The sequence below is a fragment of the Mercenaria mercenaria genome, chromosome 7 (genome assembly GCF_021730395.1).
Source record: "Mercenaria mercenaria strain notata chromosome 7, MADL_Memer_1, whole genome shotgun sequence".
In the NCBI taxonomy this organism is placed as follows: Eukaryota; Metazoa; Mollusca; class Bivalvia; order Venerida; family Veneridae; genus Mercenaria; species Mercenaria mercenaria.
In genome coordinates this window covers 72217690-72230651 of record NC_069367.1, presented here as the reverse complement: position 1 = coordinate 72230651, position 12962 = coordinate 72217690, and the positions used below count along the sequence as shown (strand labels likewise).

The 12962-nt window shown below is 37.0% G+C and overlaps 2 protein-coding genes across 2 annotated transcripts; both read right to left on the bottom strand.

Annotated features, from left to right (window-relative positions):
• Positions 1–600: 600 nt before the first annotated feature.
• Positions 601–1320, bottom strand: LOC128558342 (uncharacterized). Its single transcript, XM_053547271.1, has one exon. The coding sequence runs from the start codon at positions 1318–1320 to the stop codon at positions 601–603; it is 720 nt and encodes a 239-aa protein (XP_053403246.1).
• A 1231-nt stretch (positions 1321–2551) lies between these two features.
• LOC128558341 (uncharacterized) lies at positions 2552–5053 on the bottom strand. The gene has a single exon (XM_053547270.1). The coding sequence runs from the start codon at positions 5051–5053 to the stop codon at positions 2552–2554; it is 2502 nt and encodes an 833-aa protein (XP_053403245.1).
• Between the last annotated feature and the right edge of the window lie 7909 nt (positions 5054–12962).

The window sequence follows — 12962 nt, the reverse complement described above, 5'->3', positions numbered from 1 at the left end:
GAAAATTACATATTAAATGTGCTTTTGGTAAAAATGACTTGTTTTATTTCTAATGAAAAATCCCTTCTCCATAGTTTGTAACTGAAGTAACATTTCAATTAAGCTTGTTTAATTATCTTATGGAACACTTGATATTGAAATAAACATCCAGGTGACAATACCTGGAGGCAAAAAAATATCGACATCGCAATACCAGTCATCTGTTACCAATATCATATAGCTGTTGTGGGGGGTTGCGGGTAAACTCTGTATTTAATGAAACAAACTCACGTCTGATTCATACAAATGTATTCTGTGAACTCTATCCGTTACAAAACAACACATGGTAAGTGACGTCTAACGTCACGCATAAGTTGGCGTCAACATAACGTCAATGTAATTTCGCGCTATTTCCGACATTCTGGGGCCCGCGAAAAGTGAAAGTAATAAAAGTTTCATTTCTTAATTATATTAAAACAATTATAAAACACTTATCAATATATAACGTGCGTTTCCTGAATTTCTGGTCATTGTCTCTAAATCATATATTTCACGAAATTGAAGAACACTCTAAAATTAAAGCACTGTTCATTTTTCATCGATCTCGTATTTTCTACTTATTTAAAGTCTCTCGTTTTCACAATTGATCTCCAAAGGGTAAAGTCTCACGATTGGTCTGGTGGTATGCCCACTTCCGGTACGGATTTTTGCTGCCCTGATCAGTCCGTCTCGTCCGGGTACAAGTTCCTCCACCACAGCCAGTTTCCATAGCAACCGAGAACTGTCATCGTGCACCTGCACGACATCTCCAATACGTATCGTCTGCTCGTTGCGACCACTTTGTGTATGACGCTCACGTAGTGATGTGAGGTAATCTGACTTCCATCTCGCCCACCAACGATTAATCAGCTCACGCTGGACTCTAACTCGTTTTGTTATTATTTGTTGATTGCTGATTATGGTGCTAGGATCTGTCGCATCTGGTATCGCTGTAATTCTCCGTCCAGTTAATAAGTGTGATGGGGTAATCGGCTCTGGATCTGTGTTTTCTGATGTGACGTATGTGAGAGGTCTGTCGTTGAGGATAGCTTCTACCTCAGTAAGTGTCGTCTGTAACGCCTCAAAGGTAACGAATGCTCGACCTAACACTTTCTTTAGGGATGTCTTTACGAGCCCAACCATTCTCTCCCACCATCCTCCAAACCATGGTGCTCGAGTTGGAATGAATTTCCACTCGGTTCCGGATCTGTTTATATGATTTCTCAAGGTTTGGGACTGGAACATGGTCTTCAATGTGTTAGATGCTGCGTGGAATGTTGCAGCGTTGTCTGATATGATCATTCTAGGTAGTGAACGTCTGCTGACAAAGCGTCTAAAGGCTTGTATAAATGAATTTTCGGTGAGGTCATGCACAAGTTCAAGGTGAATAGCTCTGGTAGCTGCACAGGTAAACAAACATACGTAAGCCTTCGATCCTAATCCGGTTTATGACTTCACAAACAGCGCACCACTGTAGTCGACCCCTGTGATTTTAAATGGTGGCGAACTTTCTACTCTGTAAGCTGGTAACGGTGGTGGGTCTGGAGCACTCTAAGGTGGTGAGTTGATCTTCCGACATGTTATACATCTCCGTAGTAGAGATTTGACACATTGTCGTATCGTCGGTATCCAATAACGTTGTCGTAAGTGGCATATAGTTGCACTGATACCCGAATGCAGCTGTTTCTGGTGTGCATCAAGTACGATAAGTCGCGTAAGTGGGTGTTTCGCTGGTAATAAGATGGGAAATCGGGTGTATTCATCAAGGGGTGCATTGTGTATACGACCTCCACATCTGATGTAGCCTTCTTTATCAATGTAAAGTCGTAATTGTCGTACCAGCGGTAGTCGTGATTTTCCAGATCGAAGGTTTTCAATAACTTCATTGTAGACTGTAGACTGACACTGTCGAATCAAGTTCATTTCTGCTTCTCTTAGCTCCGTAACAGTAATAGCTTCAACCATTCTATCTTGGTGTTGTGTTCTACAGTTGTCAATAAATCTTCGGACGTAGGCCATAACTCGAAGTAGCTTCTGAAGATTGTTGAATCTGCTTACGTCAATCGTATCTGGAACCTGGGGTGTTGGTTGTCGCGAAATACGGGTATGCTGGTCATCTTCGGGTTGTATTGTAGATAGCACAGTGTTGTCTCGAACTTTACATTTTGGCCAGTTTATCTCATCGGTTAACCAAGGCGGACCTGTAAACCATAGTTTGTTGTCTTGGTATTGACTTGCCGATATTCCACGGGTAAGTAGATCTGCGGGATTGTTCTGTGTGGGACAATATCGCCAACTTCCGGTTCCGGTCTGATTTCTGATTTCTTCAACTCGTCTCGTATAAATCGATTGGTTTTTTCCGGGTTACTCAACCAGTGTAAAACAATCTGGCTATCTGACCAGTAATCTATCTTGTCTATTCCTAGTGCTTTTCGTAGATGTTGGGAAAGTCAAGCTCCTATGACAGCCGCCATAAGTTCAAGTTTTGGTAGGGTGAGGGGTTTCAATGGTGCGACTCTGTTCTTAGCCATTACTAATGATGAGTGATTTCTTCAGCAAATATAAGCTGTTGCACCGTATTATCTACATATAAGTCACTCTGTAGTCTATTACTGACCCATGTATTTGCGTTTCTCTGTAGATGTTTCAAGAGTGTTGCGTTCAAAATGAATGGAGAACATACCGCGCCAAAAAGTACAGATTTAAACTGATAAGTCTTTAGTGCACTCTCTGGATTGGTTGGGTCTGAAAGCCAAAGAAATCTCGTCATGTCTCGGTCATTTTCGTGTAATACAATGTGAAGAAAATCTCCATAAAGTTTCAATGTCACAGGGTCTTGACGTAATCTACTGACCAATGTCTCAGTTCGGCGTTTCACGATGCCGTAGTTAGTGGGAAGGGCGGGGTGGTCTAATTTCCAGGGTAATTTCGCTACATACTTGTCACCAGTAAACGTAATTGACGTGTCTTGATACTCTGTCATGTAACTCCTCTCTGGGATTTCATCTTCGCTCTGTTGAATACCAAGGCTCTCAAGTTTCCAAAAATTTTCTAGGTCAATATCTTTGGGTGACTGCGTAATAACATTCAATGTTAAACTAGTCGTGGCTCTGCTAGATGACGCATGAAAAGGGACGGGACCGGACAGAAGATAGCCAATCTTGGAAGCGACTGCTGTAGGTCCTGGACCTCGGATGATGTTGTCTTCAACGATTCTCCAATAGTAATCTGCACCAATGAGAAGTTGAACCTCGAACGTTGTGTCTTCTGTCAGCGGATGCGATAATTTGAGACCTTTCAAGTGCTGTAAGTGGGAAACATTTTTGTTGTATTTCTGAAACGGTACTGCTATAGTTGGTACTATCAGCACATTAATCGGTATTTTCTCTTTGGTTGACGTAATCAAAAACACTGTGGCAGTGTCTAGGTGGCGCACTTCATTCTTCGAATTTCCAAAACTCGCCAAGTGCAAAGTTCCCGTGGATGTAAGTCTAAGTTTGTCTGCATGCTCTCTCGTGATAAATGATCTTTGAGAACCCTCATCGAAAAGAATGTTAGTATCTGCTGAAATGATACCGCATGTTACGGGAGATATCGCTGTCTTAAGCAGCACGTACGGCGTTTGTTGCTCACATGTCGTCTGCTCAAACGTGATATCATCGTAAGTATGCAACGCTGCAGTCTGATGTTGTAGCTGGTTGTCACTGACTGCAGATGCTGAAGACGTCTGTATTGGCGGTTGAACTTGAGATGAGTTCTGACATATACTGGTATGGTGTCTTTTCTGACAGTTTCTGCATCTTTTCTGAGACTTACAGTTAAATACTTGGTGTGTTCCCAAACAGTTAAAACATAGACGTTTGTTTTTCACCACTGCGATTCTGGATTCGTAGTCCCTCATAACGTTACAATCATTAGCAAAGTGCGTATTGCTTGAACAAAATACACATACCTTAGCGTTTGTAAAACGTTGTTGTTGTTGTTGTTGTGTACGTGGATGTGGATGTGGACGCACGTGATTCTTATCCCTATCCTGTCGTGCACGTGGTCTAAAGCCTGAACCAGTTAACAATGACATCGTGGCTGGTGTTTCATGCAAGTACAAGTTACTGTTGACCTGACCTGCTTCTAATACGTTGATTTCTTCGTAGATAGCGCGGCGCATCTCATGTAATTCTAGATTTCTGCCTTTATGTTCACGTGCCAAGTTCTTACGTATTTCTGCCGGAAGTTTGTCAAATATCACAGGCACTAAGAACGTCCCAAATGAATCCTCATGCTGATCAAGTGACTGAAGTCCCCGGATGTATGTTTCTAGCTTGTCATAATAACCTCTCAGGCTTGGAAGTGTGTTGCTAGGCGACGGAAGATGTAGAAGAGACTGTATGTAAGCATGCACTATCTTATGTTTCTGTCCGTATTGTTCATGTAATAATTCAACTGCATTACTGTAGTTAGCGTTCGTTAGGGCAAATCCATCTATTTTCCGAGCTGCTTCATCCTCCAGTTGTGAACGTAAATAATTAAATTTTTGCACATCTGTTAAATTCTGGTTTGAATGCACTGCTGAACTGAATGAATCCCAAAAAGCTTGCCATTCTAAGATGTTTCCGTTGAAGGTAGGTAATGAGAATTTTGGAAGGCGGGAATATTGCGTCGAACTCGCACTATTTCTATCCTGTACAATTATCGTCTGCTGTTCACCAGGTGTTGATGAATTATTTCTCTGACTTTGATTTTGTGACGACTTTTCACGACTTTCACTGAATTCTTGGAATTCACGAAGTTTGATCTGTATCGCTAATGAATATTCTTCACTGTTAATGATTTCTTCTTCAATCTCAGCGATTTCTGTCTGTTCAAGTATTTTCTCATTCAGTGATACAAGATTCTCGAATTTGCCAGTCACAGATTCTAATATAGCACGAAATTCCGACATCGACGAACTATCTTTTGCATTTTCGATTTTCTGGAGTTGAATTTCTATAACTTTGCGTTGTCCCTCTCGGATCGATCGTAATTTGTCTATCTTCATTGTTGCTTTGGTCACGGCACCAAATGTGGGGGGTTGCGGGTAAACTCTGTATTTAATGAAACAAACTCACGTCTGATTCATACAAATGTATTCTGTGAACTCTATCCGTTACAAAACAACACATGGTAAGTGACGTCTAACGTCACGCATAAGTTGGCGTCAACATAACGTCAATGTAATTTCGCGCTATTTCCGACAGCTGTTGTCTCCCCTGATATCGATTTTCTGCAATATTGGTCATGAGGTCAATTCTTCCTCATGGGTCATAATTCAGCCAAAATCCTTGATGAAGTTATGTACTCTTGTCTAAAAAATGTTTAACATAATGGTGATGGTACAAAAGTGTTGAAAGTTTCAAAGCTTTATCTCAAAAGACCTTGTCAAAATGTGGACTGGTACGAAAAACTAACACAAGTATATTGGCCTCTCCTCCAGAAAATTGTTTAAGTAGTTTGCAATTTTAGTTGGAAAAAAGTGAAATTCCCTGGTCCTTTCGCGTACTAAGTTTAAAGCTCCCATACTTTGTATGCTTATCGAGGGTCAGTTATACTCGTTGGAGGAATAGGGGATCAGACTCACGAACCCAGGTTTCGTAAACAAAGAGTATGACCTGTTTCATTATTACTATTATATTGGCGATTATTGTTTGTCAAGAAAGTCAAATAATCGAGTTTTCACTGTACTTTGTAAACAAAGCACTGAGTTTTAGCTTACAGTATGCAAAATGAAAATAAACCAGCAATAACTTTCTTATTTCAGCTTATTCACCTGTATTTAAGATAATAGTCCATTGTCTACTTATAAAAGTTGTTCAATACTACCTATTCCATTTGTTGTAGCCTTGTATTATTTCGCCAGATGAAATCTATCATATCCCATCCACTTTTTTTCTAATTACGGAAGTGTGATATGCTGGCCATGTGCAGTGGTATTTTTACATGGTTATTTTTTCGTATTATATCATCCATGTGCAATACACCTTGGTACATCCCAAAAAAATAACTTGGCCTTCTTTTCGATCTTATGGCCTCTTGATCATTTTAACAAATCAGGGACTAGCTCCTAGACTATGATATATATAGTCTTTGATAATATATAATCTTTTATTTTTAAAAAGAGAATAACAGGCTACTGTCTTTTGATACCAATGTTATCAAGTCGAGGAGGTTGATATGAGCTGGAAGGGGTGAGGGAACATAAACACTTTTGCTACTTACTTAATAAGAAATGGATGCCTTAAAAATTATGCATAAATCAAGAATACGTAAATTGTCGAGTTTATTGTTAGCCTTTCCAAGAATCGATCAATGTAAACACTGTGATGTCATGATGAACAATGACGTCATTAATTGCTATTGTCTGTGTGATAAATGTAGAGACATGCATATTTAAGGAAATTAGTTGAGATTACAGAATTTGTTTAGAAAAAAGTCGTGCAACATTAAAACTGGATTCTGTAGTAAAATGTGATGTGGAATGAAACTGATGTAAAAACTAATCCGTGATTATGGAATGAGCTTAATTTTGATATCAGGCAAGTGATATCAGGCACTTTGCATAGTAGTTGCATGATAAAAATGTGAATTTAGGCAGTTTTTTTACCTAAATCCAATATCATATTACAGAAGTCTATAGACTGGATTTGTCACTATTACACAGAATTAAAGAAAAATTACAAAAGCTTAAATTTTGTGACAAATACTTTATTATCAGTGTAGCGGCTAGTCTAAGTAAGTAAAAAATTGACTATAAAGACGCATTTGCTGTTAACAGTATCTTTTTGTTTTGAAAGATGCAAAGTACTCATTAAGTTAAAGGTCTCTTAGTGCGAAAGCCAAAATTTTATAAACTTAGAAAAACTATATCTAGAATCTTTTTGACATGTATTCGTTTTCATTAAAAATGCTTTAGAAGCTTTACAAACACCTGTTAACATGTTGACTTAATGCTAATTAAGTTTTCATGGATGGAAGTTTCACAAGGTTCTATCCACAAACATAATCATAACTGAATTATTTATATATAAGATGGTAATTGCCAAGGAAAATTCCACATCAAAGTCGCATTTAGCAAATGTTTCAAATTTTGCCCGGATATTAGAAAATGTTTTCTTTTGCAACTGGCAGGAAAACAAAATCACTGAATATGTTATCACTTCTGCATGATTCGAAATCTATATTGCAGATTGTTACCCTGCCACGCCACAGGAGTACACGGGCAAAACAAGCATTACCAAAACCGGAAGAGTGTGCCAGAGATGGGACTCCCAGTTCCCTCACTCACACCCGCATACAGATCTACAATACTACCCTGAAAATACTTTAGCTGCAGCCAAGAATTATTGTAGGGATCCAGAAGAAGGAGATTATGACCCTTGGTGCATGACTATGGACCCTGATAAAGAATGGGAATTTTGCGACGTTGAAAAGTGTCCCTGGACATAGAAACTTTTCTCAATATGGCATTTATTCAGTTGAATACATCTATAAATAAACTTCCGTAAAGTATTTTGCCGCTGGAAAATTTTCCTGGTAGACGACAATTACTGCACATACTTGAAAGGGATTTTCTACACAAACTCTTACACGGGCACTTGCTGATATATCAAACTATCTTTCTATGCATTCAATTGAATTAAGTGAAATTAAAACAAAAGTGGAATAGTAGGGTAAGAATGACGTTTAAACATTCCAATTTTTCTAGAATTAGACACTCTATACCTGTAATATTTCGTCAATAAGCATTACATGTTACAATTGATCTGATATAACTGTGTGTAGATCAATACATTTAATTGTATAAATGCCTTACTATAGTAAAGGAACCAACATCTAGTCGCATAATGGCGGACAGGTTTTTGAACACTAATTTTTCACTTGCACGGTCAGAGAGGTATAAATTAAAGCTGGTTTTCTGTTTAAATTTCATTGTGGGTGTATTTTTGATATTGTGGTAAAACATGGGAGAGGAGGTTGTGTTTTGAGAAAAGAAACTCAATTTTAGTACGAGTAGTACTAAATCTCTCTTAGAAGATACATGTCTTCATTTTATGTCAGTTTTATCATAACTCTTTAAAATGAAGTAAGGATTTGCTCTCTGAAATGGGTCTACCTATGTTTGGTAGCTCATTAAAATGTCAGTTTTATATAAAATGTATAGTGGATACTATTTATGCTAATTCGACCTAAAAAAGGATAAATTCTAAATCAGGGACAAATGGTATTGTCTGTGAATACAAACATTCGCATCAGATACTAACCAACCGTTTCGAAGATAGATAATGGTGGAAATTGCAGTTTTTTATCAATTAAATGGCTCTAACTCTGGCCTATTTAAATAGGCATAAGACCTTTGCTTTGCCATTGGTTAATTATAATGTTGAAGTGGTTACGCAGAGAATAGTTCCTCTGTTCGGTGGTGAATATTGATGCAAATTTGAGTGAAAAGCATGCAATGGATGGCGTAATACAAGAAAACAAGATGTGAAATTGTAATATGTTCGGGTACAATTTGAGACTATTTGTTCATACGCATGAAAGTTGGTCCTGGAAAGAAGAAAAGCTGTTCAAACTACTTTTTGTTCTGATATACAGACAAAATCCAGTTAGTAAAAATAACTGTGATATGTATAAAAAGTAACTTTGATCATTTGTGAAGAGTATGACTGCATTTGTTTGAAACTGGTCTCTTGTTAATACAATGTAGAATCATTACTATACATATTGAATCAAATTTATGCATTATGACCGAGTTATCAGCAACAAAAACCAACAACAAATCGTTGGCAATAGCACTGACAATACTAGGTTATATTCACAACATTTGCAGGGAATCAGCTTTGATAAAATTCAAAAATTCGTACAAAATATCACCTATTTGTGTCTAAAGTTGCGAAGAAATAGTATCAGGTATACGACCCAAAGCAGTTTTGAATTGATTAGAATAATAAGCTATGGCATCATTGTATACTAACAATTTGTCAGCAGTTACACAAAACTATCTTACATTTAAAATAAACATTCTCCTGTGCTAAACTTAACAATCAGTTCTTCCACCAAATATGACAAAATAAATTGGATTACAATGTCCAATGATTTTTTTTGAAAACAACAATAATAAATAAACGTATATTTACTAAAGGATTGTGTCCGTCATTTTATAAGTTAAAATGAACATGCAAAAAACACATCATTAGCATTTCATTTGTTCTTTCATGGATTAAAATTGCGCCCCGAAAGTTGCGCAGTATCTGACCTACAGTGCCAGTGCACATTTCTCTAATACAGATCAATTTTGAATACCAACCTATGTCCAATTAAAAGTCTCGACAATTGTATAGTTGCTCGTACAATTGTCTTATTTTGCATATGGCAATATAAGCACCCAAGTTGGACAGATCTTGACACTGTCACAACCCAATGACTTTATGTCCGATTGATATTGCTGTTACGTTTTAAATACTGCTCTCATTGAAAAGTCATCATAGTTTGTTTAGTTTTCGTTCAAATATGTCAATCCTACATAGAAATAAAAACGAAAAACGCAGAAAGACCCGCAATTCAGCAAGGAAATGTCTCATCATTTATAAGGCATCAATCAGAGATAGGCTAATACTATTTCAAATGACCAACAAAATACATTGTGGAACAAAGAGCTATTGGGAACGGACACTCCCAAAAATAAACAACAGATAAGCTAGTGTACAGTACTGGGTCCAACTTTGCTCTACGTGCTGGCTAGGAGCATCTGAGATCTGGCCCTTTGCAGATGACATTGTTCTATCCAACACCGAAGGCCGACCGTTTCTGCTGTACATAGAAGTTGTTTCTAAAACCAATTTTGGGGGACTTCAGCACAGGAAGTTGGAGCCGATGGTCTCACGGGCTTGCAAGAATCCCGCTTGCCTTGCCCTGGATACTGCATTGAATATTGTATGTAGAGAGCTCTTTAAGGATTTTAAATTTCCAAAAATAAAGTAAGGCTCAACGACTACTTGTTTCCGCTAACGGCTTTGAAAAAAACATGTTGACATTTTGAAAAATATCGTTTGCTCACATCTACTTGTCTCAAACATTTTTTTGGAACTGGCTTGCACTGTTGGATATTCATCCTTGTTTTTTATTTATCCAAATTCAGAACAGACAAGATTAATTGTTTTCTAGAAGGTAAACCCCAGTTATAAATTATATTTCAAACTTGTAGTTTAATCAAATACAGTCATTGGACAATAATAACTCTCTATTATTTCAGTACAAAGGGGGAATCAATACTTCAAGTTGGGGCAAACATGGCTTAGTTTTGGACTGTCTCAAGGCCCTGAAACTTCAATGTTTAAAGGTACCTGTTGTGAAAATAATAAATGTGTGGAATGAATAACAAATTTAAAATTTCGGGAGTAAAGTTTATAGAACTACATTTTATCGGCATTTTACAGTGTTTTTTTTTTTTTTTTTTTTTTTTTTTTTTTTTGCAAATTTAGTGATTTATAACAATTCTTGACAGACCTTGCAGTGGCGACAATGGATCCATCACACTTACAGCGAGGACATTAGCTAATTGCAGTAGCTTGGAATCATTTTGTAGGCTAAATTTTATGATCTTATATATTTTCAGTGCAGTTTGTACATATCAATATCACACTGAAAAACAAATAGCTTTTAAGCTTCTCATAAACTTGTTTTAACCGTTTATTCGTGAATAGTTTTTAAAAGAAAACTTACACGAAATCTTCAAATTAAGTCTTTAAACAGCTTGCCATTTTTAATTATCTGCCTTTGAAAGGACGTATTTTTTACACACATGTTTATTTGATAGTACTTGAAATACTTTATATATAGAAACAGTACTCTTCCCATGCATACATAGGGAAAATACTACTATAGATATTAGTATCTCTGATTTGAAGTTCTTGGATGGGGCTTTTAACAACACATTCCGTGTATCAGTGCTTTTCATTAGTTACGTGAAAGAACCAAAGGAACTGCGTTAGTTCTGTGGTATTTCGAAGTTTCTTCAAACTGAAACTTTATGAGTGCGTGGAAATATGAATAATTAAAACTTCACGGAATATTTTACAATACCGTCCTAGAAATATTGCCAGTATATCAAGAATATTTTGCTACTGTTCCCACAGCATGCTATCTCTTAAAGACATTCAAGGTATTGACTTCAAACTTGACATATAGGCACGAAGCGGTGAGACAATTGTGCATGGTTAAAGGTTGTTGTCACAAACTGATCACCAATGTCAAATCAATTTGTCATATTTCGTGTCCAGAGCAAAATTTAAACTGTCTTGCAACTTGGAATAAAGGCAGGTGGTGATGTAAAAAAGTGCAATCATGTGTAACAGTCAACATTAACCCCCCTCCCTCCCCCACCGCCCCTCTTCTTCCCACCCTTCTCCCTCAACCACCACATTACCCTCGACCCCGCGCCCCTCCCCAAGATTTTTTTTAAGTTTCTTGTGCCCTAGTATCTTGTCACCGCCGCTGCACAAAACCCACCACCAGCACTAATTCCCACTACCCTTCCACCTCAACATTGTCCCCCCGGCACACACACCTTAAAGAAATCTTTTAAATATCACTACCTGCTCCTCTGATCTAAAACCTCGGGCGTATATAATCCCGTTTTGGGCGGACCTCTGACAAAACAGCAAGACTTCCCTTAGAGATTTGTTTCCTCTCACTGACTGCTGTAGTTTCTGCAGTTATGCCCATTGTAGTTCTTTACAATTATGTAACAACTGCGCATGTACTCTTCTACAATATCAAGTATTTCTTAGAAAAAAAAGGGTATATATCACGTCATTATTATCAAGTTTTTTTTTTCTTCAGCTATGCCTGTTTTGGATTTTGAAACTAATTATGTTAAGGTAATCCTGCACGTTCGGATATAATCTTTTTCTATAATGAAGAGTTTGCTAAGTCTTGATTTTCCAAAACTTCAGAAATTACTTTCGGAAAATAAAAGGAATAGGGTCGTGTGCTCGATGATTTGCAAGACTGATTTGATTCTTTTTACTTAATACAAGTTTTCGAAATGGGAGTCTATGGGAAAATCACAATTTTGTTAACACTTGCGCTAATATATATTTCCTACAATGTAGATTTTAGTGAAACTTCTCACAGCCGTAAATAAACATTATGGCCTACAATATAGTGGAATAAAATCCGTGTACTTGTGAGATATGTGTGCACGATTAAAGAGATCCGCGCATTTCAAGCTGATTTTAAAACATTTTTTGTTGTAAATTTTTAACATGTCAGATGTTTTAATATCATATAATAACATAACTTCAGAAAGGTAGTAACACTGCCGTTGCAATACGTCTCCTCACCAATTGCCATTAACTCATAAAATGATTTTCATTTCCGTACGCAGAATCCAGGCTTTATTCCAAGTTATCCGAATAAATAACGTTACGCCATTACTTCCAGTTCATCAAACTTGCAGAACTACCTAACAGAGCTTCTAATTCAGTTTAAAGTTGGAGGACTATCAAAAATATGTATTGCTACTCAGAACTATATAATGAAAATAGTTACATATTAGATAATATTTCTATCAAACATTTTTAGGGTATATATATCATTAAATGCTGACATCTTTCTTGTCACAGTGTGTTTGATGCGAATATAAAGTATGGAATAATAAAGTGACAAGTTAACATATAATATGATTTTAATTTCCTTGTATTTATCACTGATCATATATATGTTACTTGCGTTACTTGTCTAAATTATGTATATAAGAAGTACGTTGTATTGACTTATTTCTTACTATGTCTTTGTCATTCAAACTTTTCAAAGTGTATTTTAGTTTTAGTTCAATGCGTTACAGAAATACCACATTTCCAAAGCTAATTTTCAAATTTGTTTCACGACTCTTCTGCATGACCTTAGCA

What these genes read in the sequence shown, in the direction of transcription:
- LOC128558342 (XM_053547271.1), bottom strand. Translation starts at nt 1,320, where the DNA reads ATGATCATATCAGACAACGCTGCAACATTCCACGCAGCATCTAACACA.
- LOC128558341 (XM_053547270.1), bottom strand. Translation starts at nt 5,053, where the DNA reads ATGAAGATAGACAAATTACGATCGATCCGAGAGGGACAACGCAAAGTT.